The sequence below is a fragment of the Astyanax mexicanus genome, chromosome 22, assembly GCF_023375975.1.
Source record: "Astyanax mexicanus isolate ESR-SI-001 chromosome 22, AstMex3_surface, whole genome shotgun sequence".
In the NCBI taxonomy this organism is placed as follows: domain Eukaryota; kingdom Metazoa; phylum Chordata; class Actinopteri; order Characiformes; family Acestrorhamphidae; genus Astyanax; species Astyanax mexicanus.
Genome location: NC_064429.1, coordinates 22,731,644 through 22,757,896, shown reverse-complemented (window position 1 = coordinate 22,757,896; position 26,253 = coordinate 22,731,644). Strand labels below are relative to the sequence as shown.

The 26,253-nt window shown below is 36.1% G+C and overlaps 1 protein-coding gene across 4 annotated transcripts in view; it reads right to left on the bottom strand.

The window, feature by feature from the left end:
* The window catches only part of adgrv1 (adhesion G protein-coupled receptor V1), a 252,872-nt gene that overhangs the window by 9,481 nt on the left and 217,138 nt on the right, over positions 1 to 26,253 (bottom strand). For all 4 annotated transcript variants that reach the window (XM_049470643.1, XM_049470644.1, XM_049470645.1 and 1 more), the window contains 2 exons: positions 13,143 to 13,264; positions 2,319 to 2,507 (listed from right to left, as the gene is read on the bottom strand). In XM_049470643.1, coding sequence (XP_049326600.1) covers positions 2,319 to 2,507; positions 13,143 to 13,264 — 311 coding nt within the window. The remainder of the gene's footprint in view (positions 1 to 2,318; positions 2,508 to 13,142; positions 13,265 to 26,253) is intronic.

Below are 26,253 nucleotides of genomic sequence, written 5' to 3'. Positions count from 1 at the left end.
AAGCAAAATTCCTCCAGTTCCTCCAGTCCCGGGCGTCAGGATCTGGTGGAGTGGCCCAGTGGAGGCGGCCGTAATCAGAACAGAACGTCCGAGACTAGGTAGGTATATTAGGCGCCACCAGGCACAGTCGGATTTGTCACATCTGTTAACACTGCCTGAACAGACAGCTGGCCCTCTGTAGCCCCTCCTTCACCCTTTCCTTCATCTCCACCTCCACCCCTTGCTCTGTCTTTGCTTTGCTTCTCCTCATGGCTCCATGTGAGAAGCTGGAGCTCCAAATAAAAAAAAAAATCGTTGTGCTCTCATGAATGAAACAGGATTATTCAGGCACTCTTGAGCCTGCGCTGGATCGACATTAAATTAAACCTGCCCCTTCAGACTAACAGAGCCTGGTCTAAAGATAATGGATGCTCTCCATCTGATCTCTGACCAGACGAATGTATTAAGAAGCTGAAGCTGTGCTATATCTGTGCCACTTTACCGATTGCACTAGCTGAACCGGCCAAAGTTGAATCCTAGCTTAATGTGCTTTAAGTTCTATCATATCCTAGTCTAACTTTTTTTTATTAAACAATATTTAACATAAACCTACCTCAAGAATTTTATGGATACAATAATATTCATATGTGTACAGTTCTGATTTTTTATTTTATTTTATTTTATTTACCTCTTAGCTTCTATTGCTCTTCAGTGCTTTTTATTTCTTTAGTACTTTTAACTCTATTCTTATTCTATTTATTGTTTATTGTGCCTTCTTTCAATAGTCTGTGTAACTGTTACAAGTCATACATATGTTGCTCTCACCAAGCCAAATTCCTTGTATGTGTAACATACTTGGCGAATTAAACTGATTTTGATTCTTTAATATGCTATGGATATATTTAGATCTATATATTTAGAAGTTAATAACATATATTTAACACAATTGCCTATAAAATTGTGTATATATATATATATACATATGATTTGACATATATATCAAAACAAGGTTTATACACACATAACAAAACCTATTTTTTATAAGCCAGACATATATGTCAATATATGAAATTGGTGCAATTTTGAATAGGTTTCATATATGTTGCACATCTTATGTAGCTACATATACAAGATTTCCTTAAGGGCTGTGCTACTTATTTATTTCGTTTTTGTAATATTTGTCATGTTTCAGTGACATTTGTTTTTGTTAATAAATGATCCTGTATTTTATCCCTCTTTTTTCTTTCATTCTGCTGTGTACAACTTTTGATTGAGATAAAAATTAGTGTTGCTAAATGAACGGCAATTGTAATTCCATGTAGGTTCGGCAAATGTAGTGTTATATTTAACATTTGAGTGTTTTATACATTCCACTCTCAGGTAAAGATTCTGTATTTTAGGGAATAAATACCTAAAAAAAAATCAAAGAAAATATATAAAAAAAATTAAGTCCTATTTGGGCAGGATTAGTTTTACCTGAAGAGATTAGGTAAAATAATTATTACCAGAGTTTCTCAGGAATTTAAGTCCCGTCCAAAGGCACTATGTTAGCCATTTTTACTGCACACTGTCACATCCCAAAAGAGTCTGGCATCTTTTACCTTCAGTAAAACAAGCCGTAAAAATAATTGTATGTTATATTAATATTCAACAATATCCAATATAAAAAAGAAGCTCCTCGCTTTGTTTTTTTTTTCTCAAATATAGAGGAACGTGGAGCATAAATCAAGTAGCTACTCCCATCCCAGTCATTTATACTGAGATTTCAAATCCCATGGGAATTGGTCATCAATTTTACAGATGTTCTGTAGTAAAATTCAGGTAAAACAAATCTAGTCTGAATAGGGCTTCTGCCAGCTTGAGTTCTCTCCACACAGACTTTTTTAAGGCCCACTCTATCGTTTACACAGAAGGTCTGTACGTTTAGAGTCTTCACCCATTACATAACCATTCGAGACTGTGTGTTAGTGAGTGTGTGTGTGTGTGTGTTTGTTTTCCTACACTCACTCATTGTTCTGAGAGCAAACAAAGTGTTGTGTGAGTGGGCCGAGAGGCACTCCATGAGTCTGGGCCTGGAGGTGATAAATGGGAGTCCAATAACTGTGCAAACAGACACACACACACTTGGATGGCAGAGACTAGGGCAAACTAACACAAATTCACATTGTATGGAAAGTATTGGGACACAAAGTGATTTATCGTTTCTTCTGAAATCAAGAGTATTTCAAAGAGTTCCTCGTGCTTTTGATGGAGTAAGTGCTCGACTGTTAAGGAAAGAATTGCAAGGAGGATTTAACTGGCGAGTTAACAGGAGAACTAAGTAAAAAACAAACTCTCACCTCCTCCATAGCGCTGATGAGGTTCTGAGTGGACTTGCTTATCTCTCCTCCTCCTACAGTGGCAGCACCAGTGCTCTGGAAGACGCCGTCAGGACCACCGTGGCCATTCATCTCCACTGTGTAACTCGCCTTGGCCGGCCAGCACAGCTGGTTATGCATGATGAAGTAAACCGCAAACACATACAGACCCTGCAGACAGACAGGAGAGCAGAGCTTAGACATGAAAACATACAGCAGAAACAGATCTGAACAGTCTCTGTCTGTCTATTAGATCACAGCCTAGGTATTTACCATGATAGAACTATGCAAACTGATCATAAAGTATTACCTCTATGGGTGGGACAAAAATCTGATATCACAATATATTGTATCCCTTTCATTTGTGATACATTATCGATATGTGGTGATATTTTGCTATTTATAGGTATATGTTTGAGTAAAATGAACATTGTTGTTTTATTCTATAAACTACAGACAACATTTCTCCCAAATTCCAAATAAAAATATTGTTATTTAGAGCATTTATTTGTAGAAAATGAGAAATGACTGAAATAAGAAAAAAGATGCAGAGCTTTTAGATCTCAAATAATACAAGAAGAAACAAGTTCATATTTATAAATCACCGTTTTAAGAGTTTAGAAATCAATATTTGGTGGAATAACCCTGGTTTTAATCACAGTTTTCATGCATCTTGGCATGTTCTCCTCCACCAGTCTTACACACTGCTTTTGGATACATTTATGCAACTCCTGGTGCAAAAATTCAAGCAGTTCAGCTTGGTTTGATGGCTCGTGATCATCCATGCTTCTCTTGATTTTTTAGTTTGGTACAATTAAAGAAACTCATAATTTTTAAGTGGTCTCTTATTTTTTTTCATGGCTGTACATTTAAGCAACACAAAATTGTAAATCAACTGAAAACCTCCAGTAGAACTGGCAATTTGAATAAAAAAAAAACATATTCTACAAGATTAAGTCATCATAAGACAATCTGTCCGACTGTATATCCTATCTCTTACAGCTGATGAGTAAAGTTTGGAACCCCCATCAATTCACCCTGTCAGAAATTCCTCCCTAGGGATTGTGTAACAGCATGACATCGCTCCCGTCAGGATGACATAACCACCAGTAAGCCCATACCTCATACCGTTAACAAATCATTTTAGACAGTAGCACCAAACTGCCAATCACTCAAATCACTCAGGTGCAAAATACCTCACCACCACCAAACATCTCCAGACAAACACTGTCTACGTTACTCAGACAGATGAGAGACTGAAGGCAGGGAAAAGAAAACCAGCTGAGGCTTTGACTGTGAGATCTGCGATAGAAAGAGAAGCTTCTGCTACTATCTGCATGGAGAACATGGTGATCTGAGCGACGTGCTGAAAGATTTATATGATGAGGAATATAAAAAGATAGCAAGGTCCATCAAACTGTCACAAAATATATAATCTTAAATCTCAGATCCAGGAGTGCTCTCAGATACTGTTACTGCTAACAAGTACAGGATTTATATAAGATGCTCCAAAGACCAAGCATGTAGTAGTTTTAGCCTTATGATAAGACAAATGGGAAACAAGACAAAAGACAGGCATTAATCTTTTAATTAAATTAAGACCATTTTTATCTTGCCTGCTTTTTATATTAGTATTGAAGCTACAAGCATAACTAGCTAACAAATATTTTTTCTTTACCTCAGCTTCAACTTTAGCACTGCAGATAATAGCAGATAATAGAACAAGAATGGAATTGACTACAGTTTTATACAGGCATGCAGTTAGCACAATGCTAAAAGGTTAAGACATAATCATCTATTGCACTATAGCTACATTAGCCTAATAATTAAGGCTGAATACATTTGATTTCTTTCCTAATCATGGCGAAGACAAATCCTCACAGCAATTCTCCAATATCAAGTAGAAAACCTTTGCTGGACAGAAGAGACAGTTACACCAACAAAAGCAGGATACACATTCTTTGTTAATACCCTTGATTTCTGAAGAAACAGGGGATGAGCAGATGTCCCAACACTCCTGCCCACACAGTATAAGTTAATTTAGCTACAGTTAGCTCTGCAAATTGACTTGCTTAAGGTCTAACAGGTTTGATTTAGAACCAGAGAGAAATTGATTGAATGGAATCGACTCTTTGGGGATTTGACTCCTTTGGTTCTCATAATTTAAATCTGAATTGCTATTATTGACTACATTTGATTTCAGAAGAAACATGGAATGAGCAGGTGCCCCTACCATATAAGTTCATTTAGTTACAGTACAGCTGCAAAATCTAATTGATTTAGATTTATAAAGGGATGCAGTTAGCACAATGCTAATAGGGTGGGGCTTTAGCATCCATTTCAATTGAGCTACTTTAGCCTATTGGCTAATATTAACTAAATTAGATTTCCTTCGTAACCATGGCCCAGACAAATTCTCGCAGGAATGCTCCAATATCTAGTAGAAGACCTTTGCTGGACATTAAAGACAGTAAAGGAGGATAAACTATTTTTAATACTAATTTCAAAAGAAGCATGGAATAAGCAGGTGTCCCAATACTTCTGCCCACACATTATAAGTTAATATAGCAACAGTTAGCTTTGCACATCACCTTGCCATGGCCAAATGTGGTTACAATTAAATATAATAGATATTTCGGTACAACTTTAAAATAAGACTACCTTTGTAAAGGATTTATAAATGGTTTACAATTAGTTTATTAATGATTACTAATTAGGTTGTAAAAATCATTAATAATCAGTTATAACACGTACGTAGAAAAGGCAACAATATAGATGGCTGTGGGTTCACTATTTGACAAACAACAGGTCATTGTTGCCCTTTCTACGTACGTGTTATAACTGATTATTAATGATTTTTAAGGAATATACAACCTAATTAGTAACCATTAATAAACTAATTGTAAACCATTTATAAACCCTTTATAAAGGTAGTCTAATATTAAAGTTGTACCGATATTTCTTTATATTTCCTGATTTAGAACCTGAATCTGAAACCAGTTGGGTGGAATCGAATCAGATTTATACAGGCATGCAGTTAGCACAATGCTAATAGGGTACGACAAGACCATTCATTGTACTTTAGCTACATTAGTCTATCGGCTATTATTGACTACATTTGATTTTCCTTCGTAATCATGGCCCAGACACTGAACAGATACCTGCTAGCTGCCTAGTTCACCTGACATAGTCCAGCTCAAGCTTCAACTCCAACTAGACAGGCGCATAGATGTATCTCACTCAGGGAGGTTGAACCCAATGCCCCACAGGCACCATTATCTTCTCCATCTGAATCCGTCTCAGTAATGAAAGCTTGAAATAGACTAAAGAAAGCTCGGCTCTGTAAACGAGGCATTAGCTAATATAGAGAAGATCCACACACTGATATAAATTTCTCTCCATTTATTGAACCGTAGGTGGCCGGGGTGTTGCAGTGAATGGAGCGCTATCAAAGCTCCCCCACCGGGAGATTAGCACACAAATGGCCGGAGGCCATCGCTGCACGCTCAATTACCTCTGTCAATGTTATGTAACTGCTGTCTACTCAGGAGTGGCAGCCTCTGTATTCAGCTGAGGTGTCAAAGAGTGCAAAAAAAGGGGAACCGAGCCCATTCATATAAGTAAATGTACTTTCAGAAAAGTAGATTCTGTGGTCACTGTCCACTGACAGGGGGCAGATGCACCTTTCCTTTTATTGATAAAGACTCAAAGAGTATTCAGGACTATTTAGATTGGATGATCTCTCAAATTTATCCAGATTTTTTATATTTTTTATAATATTCTGCACAAGTCTTTGGGTTGTTGCATTTCTAAATGTGAATGTCTTTGACTTGCTGTGCATATAATAAATAAAAGCTATAATAAAAAAGACTAAATAAACTAGCTGCAAATGTCTTATAGTTTTTTTATTTGTTTAAATCAAGGGTATTAAAAAATAGTTTAACCCGCTTTTGATGGAGTAACTATTTCTATACAGTCCAGGGAAGGTTTTTTTTCGATTTTGAAACATTTCTGTGATTATATAATTGCATTCAAGAGTGATAAGACTCTCCAACTCATCCCAAACACATTGGATGGAGCAGCATTATTCTAGAGAACACAGTTCTACTAGGTTAATGGATCTCTGTTTAAGAGAATCCAATTCTATTGGCCATACTTTACTAAATCGTGGGTAGTAAAAAAGTCATCCTACTTTTGTTGGAGTAATGGACTTTATACTACCCAGGAAAGGTTTCCGTCTATATCTTGAAGAATGTCTGTGATGATATAATTGCATTCAAGAGTGAAAAGACTCTCCAACTCATCCCAAACACATTGGGTGGAGCGGCATTATTCTAGAGAACACAGTTCTACTAAGTTAATGGATCTCTATTGGCAATACTTCGCTAACCTCTACAGGGACTAGACAAGCTGCATATGTGTACTTTTGAACATATGTGTCAGCATTCATTAGAAGGGGTGTCCACATACCTTCATAAATATGTATATAGTAGTATAGTGTACCTTCATATTCTGTATGGCACTTCATATTTCAGTGGTAATGTAGATATATTGCTGTGTCATTTATTTTGGCAAAGTAAGCATTTATATAGACAAACGTATTGAGACACATCTCCTGATCATTGAATTCAGAGGTTTGAGTCAGTCCTATCGAGACAGTAGAATCAAACCAAACACTTAGACATGCAGTCTGCAAAGTCACATGACTATAGGTGTACACATTATATTTTTAAGGGGACTGTACATGAACACCACAGTGGAGAAAATCATTTACATAATAAAAAATATAAAAAAATGATGTGTGCAGTGATATGTGATATGTTCTGACTGTCAGTTTCAACTTAATAGACTTTGATCAATTGCCCAACCCCACTGCTAACCTGTTGTTATAGCTTCAAAGTGGGGGTACCAACTCCACACTAATGTTTATAGATTATTTTTATTGAATGTAATAAAAGCTCCTGTAAGTGTACTGTGTAGTTTTTCAATACTTTTGTCTATATAGTGTACATTTTTACCATATTTCTCATATCAGTTAATTATTATATGACAATATCACCCAACCTGCCTTAGTCTTAACATACTGTATGTGCAGTGGCCAGCATTTGTCAGTAGTTGCATCACAAGCGGCTGTTTTTTTTTTTTGTTCTCAGTGACTGCCTGACTGACGTAGGAGAAAAAGAGGAAAGGGAAGAAAAACTGAATAACAACTTCCTCTAAACACTTCTTTTTCCTCTTTCTGCTGTATCATACACACATATCAACAGGATGCCGCTGTCAATGTCATGCGCCACTGGCCCAGTGCTCACAGCAGTAATAACAGGAGCAATAGCACATTGAAGACGAATCTATTTATAGCTCCCCAGTCCATTCAGGAAGCGGGAAAAAAATCTAATTGTGGGAGAGTGTGTTGCATTGTTCAAAGCCTTGCTTTCTCTCGGTAATGGAACAATGCTCCAGCGTTTACTGGCAGGGCACAGGCTGAGGCCCACAAGATTAATGGTGCCACGGCAACTCGATTATTTTCACATTGGTCACATGGAATTGGCTGTGGCCCGTCTCGGATGGAGCCGAGAGGAAGGAAAGGGAGGTGATAGCATGGGGTGGAGGGCTGTGGGAACTGATGTTGTGGGGCACATTGTGAAAGTGGATGTGAGGCAATGCCACAAGATCTGCAATCTTTATGTTGGCCTATGTAAACTGCCTATTTCATGATTTGATTTGATTTAAGTCACCGATTAAAAGATCCATTAGAAATTATAAACTACTTTTTTCTTATTCTATTAAAATGAAATTTATCCAATCATTTAATTTTACCTGTAGAACAATGTACAGTATGTGTAGATATAATAATAGATATAGATATATAGATATAATAATATATTGTATGATAAACATGAAAGTAATAAATGCAAAAACAGACAAATGTATGTTTAAAGGATGGCACATGTCTCAAATTCTCAAATAAAACTGTTCAAATATATAGTAATAAAAATAAATATGAACCTAATTAAACAATATAGGTAAATGACCTCAGACCTGTTCAGATTGGCTTCCCTACATTTTGCCTAATTCTTCAAAAGCTGGAAACAGAGCTAAGCTGAAACACTCTTTATAACTTCAGTGGGAGTGGGTGGGGCTAAACTGGAGTAGAAAAAATGCATTCGTCTATCTATCTATCCACTTCTTCCTAATTAGGAGCCACAGTAGAAGAAGAGATAAGCCAAAATCACTGGACAAAAAAAAGCAGAATTACCAGGTTGTGGTGTAGAGCAACAATTATTTTTCTAAAGGCAATTTTCCCAAGGTTCAATTCCTGTTCTGGGTGACTATGCTGCTCTACACAAGTAAGAGTCCTTGGGCAAGATTCTTAACACATTTACATTAGCCAACCTGTGATAAAAGTAACCTGGTAAAATGCTGCAAATGACTGTAGTAAAATAGTCAATAAGATCATCAAGATTTTGAACAGAGTTCACAAAGTTCAGCTCCAACAGAACTGGCTATAAAATCATATTGACTGTTCCTATAGGCCTTCATTACGGGATCAGGTGTTTTAGATCAGGACTTTAGCTAAACCATATCTGATATGGAGTAAACATTATAGTAGAATTCACATGTAGATATGAATAGGCCCAAACGGTACTGTAGATGTTTTTAATAAAATGGAAACTAGAACAGATAGAGGTTTAATAATAAGTATATGTACACATATTTGACAAAAGACATCTGTTTTAGTATCTAAATGCACACGCACAGATAAACCCAGGTACAACACAGTGCACACGTTTATACCCTCTGCCCTTCCTTACAAGCCTAACTATTAACAGAGAGAGCAGCACTATTAAACAGGCTACCACAGAGACGAGATAAAAGTGGAAAATCAGCGTCAAGGAAAATAGCTTCCTAGGAAAAGAGGGTCAGGTTTATTGAAAACAGATTCAAACTGCAACAAAACAGCAGAGAGGCAGAGAATCTGAAGATCCAAATGCTGAAAAGCTTATGAAAATACCTGTAAAATGACTTACAAGCTCAAGAACAATTTTATCTTTTTCTCTAAATACAAACATATTCTATCGCTTCAGTCTGAGTGCTGCTGCATTCAATTAGCCAGTTTCTGGCATTTGTAACACAGAAAGAACATTTGCCTTCTTCAGTGCACCTGGTCCATGTGTTTGTTTAGTCATCAGCATTGTCTAAAAACAGAGGTGATGGTTTATTATAGTGTGTTGATTATAGCACATCTAAACATGTTTGAAGACTATGTGCTATATGATTGATCTAAGCAACAAAAAAAAGCAACATGTTTAGTGTCTTAAAGAACTAAAAATAAACAGCAGGTGTTTATGGGACCTTAGAGTCTTCTATGTAATATTTTGTACTCTTTGGATTAAACCATGGACCAAGATGAAAATCTAATAAACTAACTTTTTGTCACCTTGCGTTTCATAAAATATCTATTTATCCACTGCACCGTAATTACACTTTGGGTGTGCATTTCCACGGCAATCTACATAAACACAACAGCAAGTGGAAATGGAGGAGCTACTGAACCGAATGAGTTCTCCTGTTTTTTTAAGTGCAGTCTGGATGCAAGAGTTTTATCACTGATTAGAAGTGTGAAATATTTTTCACAGATCTCCCCCTGAGAACTAAACCCATTCGGATAGGTCTTAAGAAAGCTTTATTAACTGATGGACTCTTTCTGTGATGTCTGAGAGCATCAGTTGTAAAGTTGTAAAGATGTAGAATTGGTATACAGTGAATAGCCCTTTTGGAGTAAAGTTCTAATTCATATTATGACAAGAACTACTCAACCAAGGTCAGTCAATCTAAAAAATATCAAGAACTTTAAAAGAATCAGTTAAACAGTCTGGTTTTATGATTAACAGCAGTGGTAATCACTTTACTACATTTTTTATTCAAATTTTTTTGTGTGAAATCTTTGAGGTCCAAAACTATTGAAAATTCAGAAAAATGTCTAAATGCTTGTTATGATCTGTTGTTTTTTTCTTGTTAAATGATGTGATTTGTCCAGATTCCCATTAACATGTTACAGGTACAGCATGTTCTTTTGCCACTTTCATAAACCCTGCTGACGCACTTGTTTCCTCTTGCTCTTTAATGCAGATCATTCCTGCGTTTTAGCTCAGACTTTTATAACTGTGTTTGCGAGCACAGATGCAATTAGCAATCTGAACTAGATCAAACACTACAACCCATATGTAGGTCAGGTGTTTTTTGTTTCTGTTTGCAGTTGATAAATAGCAGTGGATGCAGCTTTCTTGTGGCAGCTCCCTGAATACCTTAAATAAGATGTTCTATTCCAGCTAAACTGCATATCAAAAATTAAGAAAAAAATTCAACAAGAAAGAAAATGCATGAGAAACGAGGGAACTGGCTGCTATCAGCTATGACGGAGTTCAGAATTATGTTCCTCTTACAATAAAGCTTTTATAACAACAGCAATTCAAATTCTTCTTATTTAAAGCAGATAGGACAGAAGATAAGGAGATAAACAGGAGAACAACAATAAAGTTCACATAAAATCATATTTACTGTTTACTGAGTTCCTAAACATGAATTAGGCTTAAACTTAACTTAAACGTCAAGCACAAAAGATCCGTCAATTTGTGAGATAATCTTTAATCTAGAGCTTTAAACTAAATACTGGAGAGACTACTTTCACACAGAGGTGATACAGATCAGCATGCTGGTGTACGACACACTTCATATAGGTCTGTCATATCATACCTGGATGACACTTACACACTTAAGTGGTGATGGATTACTGTAGTCGTGGTTATGGGTAGAAAAGAATGACATAGAAGGACATCACTAATGTTTTTTCAATAAACAAACACTATGTATTTGTACACAAATATATTTGCACTTATTTATTTAATGTAAAAAAATACACTAAAACTAGTTCAATAAATCTTCACTAATATTTTTCTTCCTTTTTTTATAGTTTCACGCAACAGTTCTACTTTTTACATTTTAGCTTTTTTTTTTACCTAATTTAAAAGTTTGTTTCTGCATTTTTTCATTTTCTTTTTTTATTCGATCACACTATATCTCAGATGCCTATTTTATTGTTCTTTTATTTTAGTATATTTTTCTTTTATTTCTAGTTTGTTATCACTAAACGCCTTCAAATGTTTAGAAACAACTCTTATCTCTAACTACACAATTAATTCAATACTGAAGAATATTATGGAACAAAACAAAAATAGTCAATAAAACAATAACCTATATTGAGCATAAGACAGACATTCTTCTCATAGTCCAGTTACGTAATGTATGTAACTGATTACAGCTGATTGTAACTGATTGTAGTTACTCCTAAATAATGATGATAAAGGCACAATCTCTCAGTTCATCACTTGTTCTTATCACCTGAAGATACGGTGGACGAGTCTCCAAGTCAATATTTAAACAGACTTTCTCTTTTTATGAAGACATCAAAGGATTATGGAAAAGCTCACCCTGAGCAAGCTCAAGTGCGCGTGCAGTGGCTTAAACGATCGATGTTATGCAGTGCGCACCAGAAAATCGATAGACTATAAGATGCAAGGATCTAATTTGTCCTCGTAGGTCTTGTTAAAGGCCAGAGTTAATTGTGTTTGCATTTCTGCAGGGACACGAAAGACAAATGACTCGGTACGAGATTCCTTATTATAGATGAGGACTTAAAAGTGTTAAAAGTGCTTTACTGGAGAACGTAAAAGAGATTCGGGAGAGTACAGTCTTTCTTAAGTCACTTTAATCTAAATATTTTCTCAGTCTGTCCACAGAATGAGTGAAGAGCCTCTTTATCATTCAGTGCTCGACACTGATGTAGAATTTATTACCTTTCAGGGGATTTCAAGGATAACATAAATAGGTTGACAGAGCAGATAGAGAGGTGATAATATTATGCTCATCTCTTGCTCTGATCTGCTCATAAAAATATAGTTTTATCCAAAATCTTAAAATAATAATCTACAGTATAATATAGAAAGAGAAAAAAGAAACCTCCTCTCAGTTTTAACCTGGATACCATTAGAAAAAAGGAAAAGTATAAGACACAGTGCTTAAGTTAATAATGGAGCACTAATTTACTGGATCAATTTGATTCTGATTCACAAGGTCTCAGTTTGATTCTAATTTTGATTTGATACTGATTCATTTAGGGATATTTCTATTACAATAACTGTAAGGCTAACAGTGCAGTAGCGATGCTGTGCCACTAATAGCGCTTTTAACTGGTTTGCGAACCTAATTTTGAAATGTTTGTTGCATTTTCACCAATAAAAGTAGGTTCCAGAACCAGGAACAATCGGTCGCAGCAGGAACCGAAGAAAACTAGGTTCTTCAGCGTGAGCCATGACGACATCTGTGGGCATGTCTGTTCATCGCCGCTGTGCAACACCCTCTGTTGATTACATATGATGTGACGTTTTGAAGATTCCATAAAACTGGTAAAAACCCAGGCTGGTTTCCTGAAAAGCACCACGGTTCTTATAAGCCCGAATGGAACCGGTTCAAGAACCAGAGTTCTTTTTTTTGGTGGAAAAGCGCTTACAGTGAGAGCAATGCTAATACCAAAGTATTAATGCTGAGCAAGGCTAACAGTTCAGTAGCGATGCTGTGCCACAGAGTGATAGCAATGCTAATGGCCCATACGGTGGAAAAATATGCTAATTTGAGGATCAATCAATGTTAATTTAAACTGATTAAGGATCATTCAAAAGAATCAGTTATTAGTGATCAGTTATCATGACAGGCCTTGAGATGATTTATAAAGAAGGTGGACATTCTTACCAGAAATACGTTGAAGATGACGAGAAGAATGAGCATCCAGAGATATCTGTACGCCATGTGGAGGCCGGCCCACAGACACACCAGTGTCACCAGGGCAAACAGATACAGCACCATCGGAACCTCTGGAGAACATAAGATAAAAGTATGACATTAACAGGGCTTCACACTAGTAACTGAATAAGATACTGATTGCTTGATTAATTATATAGGGGGAAAATAATAAAAAAATGTTTAAATATATACATAAACAAATTGAGAACGAATCAAAGCAGTCTTTAAAATTGTCACATGCCCATCAGGTTCTGTTACTTATTGGGAGAAATTTAGGAGAACTTACAATATGCATCGTAAAGTCTCAAATGAAGAATCACTTCATTCCTAGATGTTGTTTCAAAGTACAAGATAGAACAGAGAAATACTGTACACTATAATGGGGATATTATGTTCATCCTGATTTTATTGGAGTAACTGTCTCTCCTGTCCAGTGAAGACTCTTTAGTAGATTGCTGTGGAGCATTGCTGTCTACATTAGGCTCCTATTTTTGTTTGTGCATCAACAACAATTATCGCCTTCATCCATTACCTTGTTACTATATGGTGCTCAGCTAACTCCCTTGGACGGTGGACGTGTGGTGTTGCAGTTAATATGTTGAATGCACGTGGTGCTTTGCTGTCAGGGATGCATCGAGACACTTTGTTGTTCACATTACATGATTGGTAGGTTAATATTTGTGTCTGTGATCAACTTTGAATATGGTTTGAGTGACCTGACTCAAAACACATTGAAAATTTTACTGAATTTAGCAACAAGTGCATTAATGAGGTCAGGATGTTGGATGATCCTCACCTCATCCAATGGGGGGCTTTATATACCCTTATTTTATAACCCTTACTTTGCATTAGCCATGGTGCCAGTCGGTTCATGTTTATCTGCTTCACACAGTCCTATTCTATTACAAGTGATTTTCACACACTCTGTGATATAAATGGCATATCAACCATTGGTAACCTGCTCTACTCAAACTGAATATAGCATGACTGTACCACTTGTTTCTGCTGATTGAGCTTTTCAGCCTCCACTAGACGTTCCTTCCGAAACCAGCGTGTTCCATGCCCTACAGAAAGCCAGTCAGTCTGGCATGGGCACTGTTTCCAGTCGTGGGGTGAGCTGGGCTAGCGTACCTTTGGCACGTCATTTTTTCCAGAGTTCGGAGAACACCCCCCACACGCTCCTGCAGAACCACCTCTTTAACAGCCTCCGCTTTGGCATGGAGGACGAGTGGGCACGTTTATTGACCTGGAGCAGGAGCCCAAACTGGCTGGCAGTGAGAGTGGATTCATTAAGAGGCTCTTAATTAGAAGTCCTTATTCCAGGCTTAAACAAGACCAGAGCGCTTGGGCCGAGGGTGTCCTTCACGTGAACGATCAATCGAATACAGTGTCGAGAGTCTCTCAGGCAAATGAATACTCGAGCAAAAGACTGATCTTAGTGTCAGTGGGAGCTGACAGCTAGTGAATGGTGCCATATTGTTGGCGGTGGTTGAGTTCAGAAGCTATTTATAGCAGGGTTCTTGGCATTTATCAGCATTACATCAGTTAGGACTAACTGCCATGATTACGATTGGGTTTTTATAGACAAAATAGTCCACTTGTGAGGCCAGAATGCAAGCTTGTGATACATTTTTGTTTTTACGTTTAGTCTTTTAAACTTTATTCCACGACTGAAGAGCAAGAACACTAAATCAGCTAGAAGCTTAGAAGCATGCTCTAAGGTTTTAAGGAAGGACACTGAAGTAAAATAGCTCAGCTAAGGTAGACTGGAACCAATCCGTAGAGCAATAGGGAAGACTGAAGGCCACGTTAGCCTTCAAAGAAGGTCTAACAATTTCTGGAAGTGAAAAATGTATGTCTGTAATATTATTTGTTCTTTTTTTTGGCAATAAGAGGGTTATCACACTCGGATTTCCAGCGGAAAGGACCAGTATTGGCTGAAGAAACTTCCATAAGTTATTGCCAATAAAATACGACTCTCTAGAGGAAATAAACATGAATCTGTTGGCACTATGCCTAATGCAGAAATGAACTAGACATGCATTGAACCCTAGCATTGAGCTCTGGAATTATGGTGCTCCATCCAATACTTGTCTATCCAACATCCCAACCTAACTAAAGCTCTTGTTGCTAAATGCAATCAAATCCTCACACCAAAGTGTTCCCTGGACAGGCAAAGCAAGGTAAATACATACTAGGTTTAGGTTAGTTATTAAATCACGTAATTTTAGGTTATAAAGTACTTTGGGAAACACTCCAATATATTTTAACCTATTTAAAAAACTGTAATGTAGGTCAAGACATTGGTTGGCTTGAACCCTATCCCAAATCACTCTAGCCCTTTTTTCCAACCCTGCTTAGCCATAAATGATCACCCTGAAGCCCTAACTACGATATTAAGATAAGGCATAAGTTACTCTGCACGTACAGACATTGTCTAAATATCCCTTCTTCATATCGCTATCTCATAACTATTAATCTTCATGATGTCCTGTACCTGTAGCAATAAAACCTAATGCCAATATTCTCAGCTACTGTAACCTTAAACCCCAAAGCCCAGTTCAACAGATGTACAGTACATCACGCCCTTATTACCTCATAACCAAAGTGCACTGACCCAAAGATAAAGAGATAGTGTTGCAATAGTGTTGATTAGAGAAGAGGTGAGAAGACAGACTAGGCAAGGGCTTTTTTAGATAGGCCTTATTTGCATGTTCTCACCTTCCTGACCTATGTCTAATGTGAAGACTGAATTTTATTCCCTCATTTAATCAAAGAACGAACTTGGAAAGTGTCATCAATCACATTTTCCTCATCGTGTCCACTCAACCCCCCAGCAAAGTTACAGAGCTGTATGTTTAATCAATGTCTGAACACTTGGTACTAGAACATTAGAACAGGTGCTATGTATTAGCTGTAAAGATCTGACATATGACTTGGGTTATCTAATCACAAATGACTAGCAAAACGTGTAGATGTTCACACCTGGCATCTTAAATGCATCTGTATGCAATGTAATTGCATTTTTCATATCATTTCTGCTGATGGAGGGGCTGGAAACAGTAGGCGTCATCTACTTTTCTTTTCACAGGTTCCTCAGCCCAAATCTAGATAAGGTTCCTTGTATCGTTTGAGCATCAACTAAAAATATCGTCTTTATCCATTATCTTGTTATTGTAGTGTGCTCAGCTAAATTCTCCAAATGGTGGAGAATGTAGTACTATAGTTATTACATATTGATGCTGTCCAATGAAAAACAAGGTTCTCCAAAACAGCAACTTTACAGGAAAGAAAAAAACCCTTTTAACGTTCAATGGAAGTCAATGTAAAAACAGTCAATTTCAGGTCATTTTCACATATTTCTATTGGTCCTTTCATCAAGAAATTTTGGCACAGTGTACGGAACAATTAGTGTGTTGAAATTATGTAGCAAATTAAAATAAAGATACATGTTTTTCATTGGACAGCGACGATATGAACACTAGTCACAAGTAGGGGTGGGCGATATGGGCAAAAAAAAAATCTCAATATTTTTTTGGATTTTTGCGATAACGATATTTTGACGATATTTTCCAAAAAATACAAAACTATTCTAAAAAAAGTATTCAATTGAACATGTAAGGTTCAAAATATGGTAAAAAACAGGAATTTTTTTAGGCGCTTTTCAGATTTTCTATTTCTATTTTTTATTTTTAGATCCATAAAATGATATATATATGTGGATGAAGTGTTTTAGTAGCTCTATATTCTGCTATTAGAAGTTTTAAAATCACCATGTAAAATTATAAACTGCTCCCTAGATATGATAGAGATCTGAACCTGGGATGGTCCTTTCTTTCTGAAAAGGACTGGAAACTTTAGAAGAATAAAAACTTTTAATTTTGTAACTTATTTCGCAATAAAGAAGGCAATTCCCGTTCGCGTTACTGCTCAAGGCAGTTCTTGTCATTGGCTTGAGGAATTAAAAGTGATGTACTTAGCTGAACACATCACTAAGCTAGCTGCAATGACAAAATATTCAAATAAACAGAAATATTTAACCAAAATAACAAATAAATTCTTACACAAAACAAACTAAAAAGTAAACAATTAGAACTAAAAAAAAGAAGTAACTAAACAAAACCCTCCTACAGACCCAAACAAATAAACGCCACAATAAAGCAAACACAACTGAAAGCAAACACAACTGAAAGCAAACAGGGCCTGCAGGCCAAGACACAGGCCAAGGCCCTCTCTTTAAGGAAAATAAATGAATAATAAATCGCAAAAACAAATAAAATTAGAAAACAAACAAACTAAACTAAACCCAAAATACTAACGAAACTATAATCTAACAAATTGCAAAAGATGAAAAATAAAAACGTCACACAAAAGTAGGAAAACAATAAATAAGTAAATAATAAAGTAAATAAACTGCGTCTGGACGACGACACCAAATACAATAAATCACCCAGAAACAAAGAAATAAACAAACAACAATGTAACGACTGGCAAAGCACCAGCTTAACCAGAACCAGCACAACGAAAGGAAGAGCAGCTAAGGTTAGCTTTCCGAGACTTTCCGTCTGCCTCACCCGCCCGCAATGAGCTTTCAAAAATTGCCCTGCGCTGCACTACTATGCATTGGGTCCAGCGGGTGCAGGTCTCTACTTTATACACAACGCACTCTGAGTTTAGTTAATCAGTTGTTTTTACTTATTTATTTTATTTATTTATTTGCACCAATAAAAACAATAAACACAAACTGGAAATAGCAATAAACAAAATAGTGCAGGTAGAGGCAAAAACCTAACATGGGCTTAAAAAATGCCTCTACCTAAATGATATCAAAATCTATTATAACAAATATAACATCAAAACAAACAAACAAAACAAAAAAAAAAATATCACAATTTAAACATGTAACAAAAAAAATATATTCACAATACATTCATCAGATGATCTTTTAAACATCTTTTATAATGTTTTACAGATGTACATTTTTTTGCCAAATGATTAAAATTATTCCACAGTTTTGTCCCCCTATACCTTATTGAATACTGACCTCTACAAGAAAGAAATTTAGGAAGATGGAGATCTAAAGACTGACGGGTTGAATACTTATGTATTTCTGCATTTGTAATAAAATAATTTAGAAATTGTTCTGGAAAATTTTCCTGATTCAAATAAATTTTAAAAATAAAGATACATATTTGGAATATATTAATATTATAAATAGAGAGAATTTGAAGTTTCTGAAATAAAGGAGCAGATGAAGTATTTAGATGTGATCGTGTTGCAATACGGACAAATCGTTTCTGAAGAACCAGAATTTTACTAAGACTAGTAGAATATGTACTCCCCCAAACTATATTACAATATGAAAGATATGGATAAATAAGACTATAATAAAGAGTAAGAAGACATTTTGTGTTAACCAAATAACTAACCCTCCTTATTATACCAATAGATTTATTTATTTTTCTACTAACCCAGTCTATTTGCTCTTTCCAACTTAAGTTTTCATCAATAATGATTCCCAAAAACTTAGAACTTGACACTTTAGGCAACACCATAGATTCAATTGTAATTTTTGATAAGCTTTTAGAATACATTTTTCTTCCACTAAAATTATATAATTTGACTTTTTTATATTTAAAACAAGTTTATTTAATTTAAACCAGGTTACATAAGCAGCTAAACCAGTATTTGCATCCTTGATCAATGTATCAAAATTTGAATGGCTATTTATTAGAGTTACATCATCTGCAAACATTATTGGGGAAAAATATGAAACATTAGACAAGTCATTAATATAAATAAGAAATAACAATGGTCCTAGAATAGAACCCTGTGGGACACCACAAAGCAATTCAGCTCTACTAGAATAACAACCATTTACACAAACAAACTGCCTTCTATCTGAGATATAGCTTTTTAAAAGATTATATGTAGTATCCTGAAAACCATATTTATGTAACTTTTCTAATAATATATGATGGTTAACTGTATCAAATGCCTTTGAAAGGTCTAAAAAAATACTACAAACAAATTTACTTTTTTCTAGTGCAGAGGTAATTTTGTCAGTCAGATGAAGCAGAGCCATATAAGTAGAATGATGTTTCCGAAAACCATACTGATGTTTGTAAAAAACTGAATTAGAATCTAAATGAAAAATAATCCTTTTATATATTATTTTTTCTAATATTTTTGAAAAACATGGCAAAATTGATATAGGTCTATAATTGTTAAAACAACATGGGTTATCTGCTTTAAACATTGGAATAACTTTGGCAACTTTTAAATCTGATGGCACAATACCAGTTTTTAAAGATAATGAAAAAATATAAGCTAGTGGTTGCAATATTTCATGCTTCACCTGTTTAACCAGAAATGCAGAAATATTGTCATGACCAGCTGAAGATATCTTTAATTCATCAATTATATCACTTATTTCTTGGATATCAACAGATTTAAAAGAAGATATAATAGGAAAAGTTCTGGTTATAAAGTCCAGTGGGTTACCATAACAATAGGGAATGTTATTTACTAATTCACAACCAATATTTGCAAAAAACTGTTAAAATGATTAGCAATATCAGATGGATTATTGAAATGATTTTCACCATCTGACATAACTGATGGTACCTCTATAGCAGCTTTCTTCCTTTGTAACATCTGATTTATCACTTTCCATGTTGCTTTAGTATCTTGTGAATTAGTCATAATTTTTTTACTGAAATATTTCTTTTTCGCATATCTAATAAAATGAGTATACTTGTTTCTATAGTTTTTATAAGTACTATGTGTTAAAGGAGTAGGATTTACAACATATTTTCTATACAAACCATTTTTTTTCCTCAACATCCTTAGTAAATCTTTAGTAAACCAAGGCTTATTAAAATCATTACTGTTTTTCTTAGTAGAAGTACAAATTGGAAAACATTCATTAAAACTAAAACTAATCACATTCATAAACTTTTGATATGCAAATTCAACATTGTTTTCATAATATAAATCACACCATGATGTACTAGTGAGCATGTTCCTAAATTTACAAATGTTTGACTTACTCATAATTCGTTTATTAATATTGTTCTTAGTATCTTTAACTTTAATAGAATTAACTAAAGAACACTGAAATATCGGAAAATGGTCTGATAGATCTGCCAACAAAACCCCAGATTTAATTCCTTCATTAAGAGAATTTGTTAAAATATTATCTATCAAGGTTGCTGAATTTTCGTTAACTCGTGTGGATTTATAAATAAGAGGAAAAAAATAATTTGAATAGAGAACACTAAGAAAATCCTCTACTTGAGTATCTAATTTATTTTTAAAAAGATTTATGTTGAAATCCCCTAATATATAACAAATTTTGCCTTCTACATTAATCAAGTCAAGTGACCTCGACAAACTTTCATTGAAATCTTTGATAGCTATATCAGGTGGTCTATAAATAGCACCAATAATTACATTTTTCCCATTAAAAGCATCTAAAAGTTCCAAAAAAACAGATTCCGCCTCAAACCCATCTGACTTTAAATTAAGATCATTCCTAATTTTAAATTCATAATTTTCATGAATGAACAGAGATACTCCACCTCCAGACCTATTATCTCTAATATAATGCATATAATTATAACTAGGAAATTTAAAAATATCTTTAAGATCCTGAGTAAGCCATGTTTCTGATAAAGCAATAACCGAAAATTTGTGTTTAAGCGAAGATAAATAGTGAATAAAATTATCATAGTTACTAGAAAGACTCCTTATATTCAGATGAAAAGTAGAAAATACCCTAGAGGACATAGAAAAACATAAATCATTAAATTGTATTTCATTATAAAAACTGCAGAGATTAGAAACATCAACTGATGAAAAAAAATTTAAATCTGGATCAAGATTCAAAGTATAAGAATCAGTTGTAGCATGATCAAAAGGTTCAAAGATCTGATTTTCAAAGTCACATTTACAGTTCATAATTAAAAATTATGATATAAATATGTAAATTAAAAAAGTTTCTGTCAATATTTAGTGAAGAATCAGTAAGCTAATTTCTTCTTTTTTGCTGTGATGGATTTTGAGGTGGATGGACAATGAGTCTGTCATATCTCAAGTATGCAATGTCACCTCTTTCTCGAGCTGCCTTCATTTCTGGAACCAGTTCTTTTCTTCTTTGTCGAACAGCTTCAGAAAAATCCTCATTGATAAAGATGTTGGAACCTTTCAAGTTCTTTGCTTTATCCAGAACAGCAAGTTTATCCTTCAGCCGCAGGAATCTGACCATAATAGGTCGAGGTTTTTCTGACGAGGACAGTAGTTTCCCTGTTCTGTGTGCACAATCCAGTTCTATCTTCAGCTGATCCAACTGTAATTTTTCTCTGAAGAGCTTTCTCACTTTTTCTTCAGATTCAGATGCCTTCTCTTTAATCGACTCTTTGATGCCATGGACAACAATATTGTGTTGCTTTGATTGGCCCTCTAAAGAATCTGTCTTATCTGAGAGCGAGATCATGCTTTTGCATACTGTATCCAAATCTGCTCTGGTTTCATCACTGTTTTTAGACCAAGTCTTACACAAAACTTTAAAATCATCAAACTCCTTTTGAGTCATTTCTAGACTCACCTTGAAATCATAAACTTGCTTTGATAGATCATCAATCCTCCTGTTTGAAGAATCAACTATGATCTGTACACAAGCTTTGAAGGTTCTTTCCTGTTGTTCAAGCAAGGTTCTGTAGAAATCCTTCTGCTGATCCAGTAATTCACGCACTTGAGCCATTGTGACGTATTCCTCAGTGTTGTTAGTGGCTTTAGGTGGCATGGTTTGGCACTCAGCCTTCAAGGCCTAGTAGGCCCAAAGTTCCAGCCAAACAAAGGTCTAAATTTACACAAAAAAACGCTTGCAATGTCCAAAATTTCAGGTGACAAAGTTTCTTCAGCTCTTCTTATTTCAATAAAGAACAAAAAGACTTGCAATTATATACAGGATTTCTTAGATAATCATTAGATTGTAGAAAGAGACACTGTCGTTGCCACATCAGCAGCTGTGCAGCTATTGCTGCAAAAAAAAACAGCAAAATGTATATGTATAATGTATATGTATAATGTATATGTATAAATATATAGATAACAGCCTTAAAATACGATGCAGTTTATTAATTTTATTAACAAAAAAAAACTCGATATTACAAAATTACACATCGTCAAATCAACATTCACGATAATTTCGCAAACGATACATATCGCCCACGACTAGTCACAAGTATCACTTTTATCTATTAGCTTGTTACTGTACTGTGCTTAGCTAACTCCACTGGACGGTGGATGTGTAGTGTTGCGGTTAATACGTATATACTGGCAGTGGCAGTGACTGTTTGTTGCTGGGGATGCTTTGAGACGCACTGGTGTTTACACTTCAATAATAATGTGTTGATTTGTGTCTATGTACTTGAGACACACATTGTACCCTGTTTAAGCCTGTACTTTGTGCTGGCCACTCATGATCAGATCAACCAGGACACACGTTACATCCAGTAGCAAGTAAGCAACCATAGTAAATCTCATTACTTATCAATGCCTAGTGGAGATAATGATCAATCAAATGACAAATCATTCCAAATGGTTCACTCCCTCAAGCCGAAATAGCATCATTTGCAATGTATTATTATGTACAGCAATATGCTTATCTATTCAAAAACAAAACAAAACATATAATTTAGGTTTTGAAAACAGCATTATATCTGAGTAAACAAGCTGCATCTAAAATTAGCAACCATCACACCCACACCTGATTCCATGTCCTAGCATTTGTTTAGTGTAGTTGAATTTCATGACACCAAACAATCAGGGATCAGTGGAGTAGACTGTTTTGCATGGGTCTGTTTGCAAGGTCTCATCTCTAAATATATATTTATACAGCCAAAAACAACAACCACCATGATAATATGCAGATATTCATCTGGAACACAATGATTTATCATATCATTTCCATGGGAGGAGGGACCAGATACAAAAAGAGTTTTCCATTTTTCTTCACCCCAATTTTGTATCTCCTTTATTCATTAGCTTGTTACAATCTTGTGCTGAGCTAACTCCCCCAGACGGTGGATGGTGTGGTCTTGCAGTTGCTACGTATGATCCGGGAGAAGCACTAATGTAGTTAATGTGGAGGTGTTTTGCAGAAGAAATGGCATATTGTGCAATCTATCATGATATACAGCAATATGCTCAGCTGATTAGAAAGAAAATGTATCATTTTGGGTTTGAAAGCAGCATTATTTTGAGTACACAAACTACATCCTAAATTAGCAGCAATTATGCACATACCTGGCCCCTTGTCCTAGCATTTGTTTAGTTTAAAAACAATCAGTGCATTAATCCCATCTGTGCCATACACACAGGGGTTGGACAATGAAAATGAAACACCTGGTTTTAGATCACAATAATTTTTTCTTACGACGGACAGTTCAGGTGGAAACAGGAGAGTTGAGGTGCACATTAAATTCTGCCGTGATTTGAGCAGCCGAACATCTCTTTCAGATAGCTTCCTCTTGCATCCACAGTTAATCCTGTTGCATGTGGTTCGTCCTTCTTGGTGGTATGCTCTTGATACATAGCAAAGACTTGCTGTCTTGGTCACAGATGCTCCAGCAAGACGTGCACCAACAATTTGTCCTCTTTTGAACTCTGGTATGTCACCCATAATGTTTTGTGCATTGCAATATTATGAGCAAAACTGTGCTCTTACCCTGCTAATTGAACCTTCACAATCTGCTCTTACTGGTGCAATGTGCAATTAATGAAGATTGGCCACCAGGCTGCTCCACTTTAGCCATGAAACCTCCCACACTAAAATAACAGGTGTTTCAGTTTTATCGTTCAACCCCTGTACATGCAGCCAAAACAACAACCGCCATGATTAGAGCTGATTTTCGTCTGGAACGCATCAACTGGAGAAAAAAAAAATCTGACATTCCAACAACACACATCCATTAGGGACAACTTATGTTTTTTCGAGAACATCACGCTCCATACTTTGGTAATAGTTTCTTCTCAGAGCAGCCTCGCAGGAGCTAATGTACCAGCATTAACATCTGTTAGGTTTGTCTGGCAGGAGTACAGATGCTTTGATCATAACAGCGCCTGAGGAACATGCTGACTCTAATAGAAGTCTTAGTCAGGAGGTTTGAATGGCAGGTTAGTGCCTATGACGCTTGAAGACACTGCGAGCAGGTCGGATGCCGCGGATGTTACGAAGGACTTGGATTTGAAATGTGGGCCACACATTCCTCGCCAGTCAGAGAACACAGGGCGCAAGGCCAGGGCTGACCTACTGGGCTTTCACTGAGGTGCTACTTCCATTCCACTGATGCCACACTCTCTCTCTCGCCTTCCCTTTCCATGACTCTCTTTTTTCTTGTCCTTTACTTCTCCACATTAACACTGACAGGCTTGCTTTTTCTTGTGCTGAGTCAATTTTATATTAAATTCAATCATCATCTTATTCCTACATCCAACATCTTTACTCTGGTTTTAGCACATTGACTAAAAGGTTCATCCAACATCCTACCACAGCACTAGCATGCCAGCTATGGGCCATGTACCACATTGCTATTGGCCTCATCAACTATTGCTACTGCAGAGCTAGTGCTACTGCTATACTGAGACTAGGCTCATACAGCAACGCTATTGCAATGTTAGCACGCTGGTTCACAGTGCTGCAGTCCCATATTGCTAACAATATAACAATAAATTAGCATGCCATCCACAAGCATTGTCCCACATTGCTGCTGATGTGCAGCCAGTCAACAGGCAGATTCCTTAGTCTGTAACCCCTAAAACTGAATGGTTCTGTTGCCCCAAGTACAGATAACTAACCATCATCATTTTGTAGATATGAGGTTTGGCTACAGAAGTAATGATTAGGCCTGGATATTGAAATTCGATCTATAATGTCAAATTGATCGAATTCTAAACCAGATCCAAGTGGAGGAAAACAGTTGCAGCCTTATGTCTCCATGGGGATGAAGAGGATAAGTAAGTAAGTAGTTCGACCTCACAATCTGACTGGTTGAGAAGTGTTCTAGCCGTGATGGTATTTGTGATAACATCACGGCCTTCTCACTCTAAACCTGTATCACTCTGCCGACGCGTTGCCGAGTAACGGCGTATACACACAGTACAGCTTACAATCATCAACGGCATCAGCGTTAGCTTAGCACAGGCTAGCGCTCAACCACGGCATGCTCGCCCGCAGCGCAGGCTGTCTTTTGTGGAAAAAAGGGAAAGAAAATCGCTCGGCTAATGCCGTCTGACAGCCAGAACTCTAACCAGCCAGGCTAGGCTAAGTTAATCCTGAGCTAAAGTAAGCTACGCTAACCTAACCACAGTCCAGCCGGCTAGCTAAAACCAACACGACCCAGCAAAACAAGCAGACAGTTATTTGTGATAACACACTCCCTCTCGTGTTCTATTGCTTAAATGTAGCAAACGCGAAGAGCGTGCATACAAACACAGATCATTCAAATTGATGACACACGATGTTCACTTGCACACCAAAGAGGAAAAAGACCATCCAGACTGTTATCAGCAACATACCAGGGTCTGCCATGGTATGGCTGTGTGTCAGTACACTTCTGTGTTGCAGCAGTAATGAAGAAAAATACATTGAGATCATTGAGATGACACCTTTTCCAAGGATGGCCTTTAATTTTTTTGAAAGATGATGCAACACCACATGCTGCACACATTACAAAGGCATGGTCTCTGGAATGGACGTGAGCTATGCCTTAGAGAGAATGTGCTGGACATCTTAAAATGTGTTTGAAAATGTGCTGGACATCTTAAAATGTGTTTGAAAATGTGCTGGACATCTTAAAATGTGTTTGAAATAAGAATGGGACAAAATATCACCAAAATACACACTACGCTTCACACTTCATCACTGGGTATTCTCAGTACAAAAAAATATATGTTCCAGGTATAAAAAGCAAAATTATGAAGACAAAACTTATTATTTTGGAAATATCTTGGATTCTTATGGTCTATAATAAAAACAAAAGTGAGGTGCATTTTT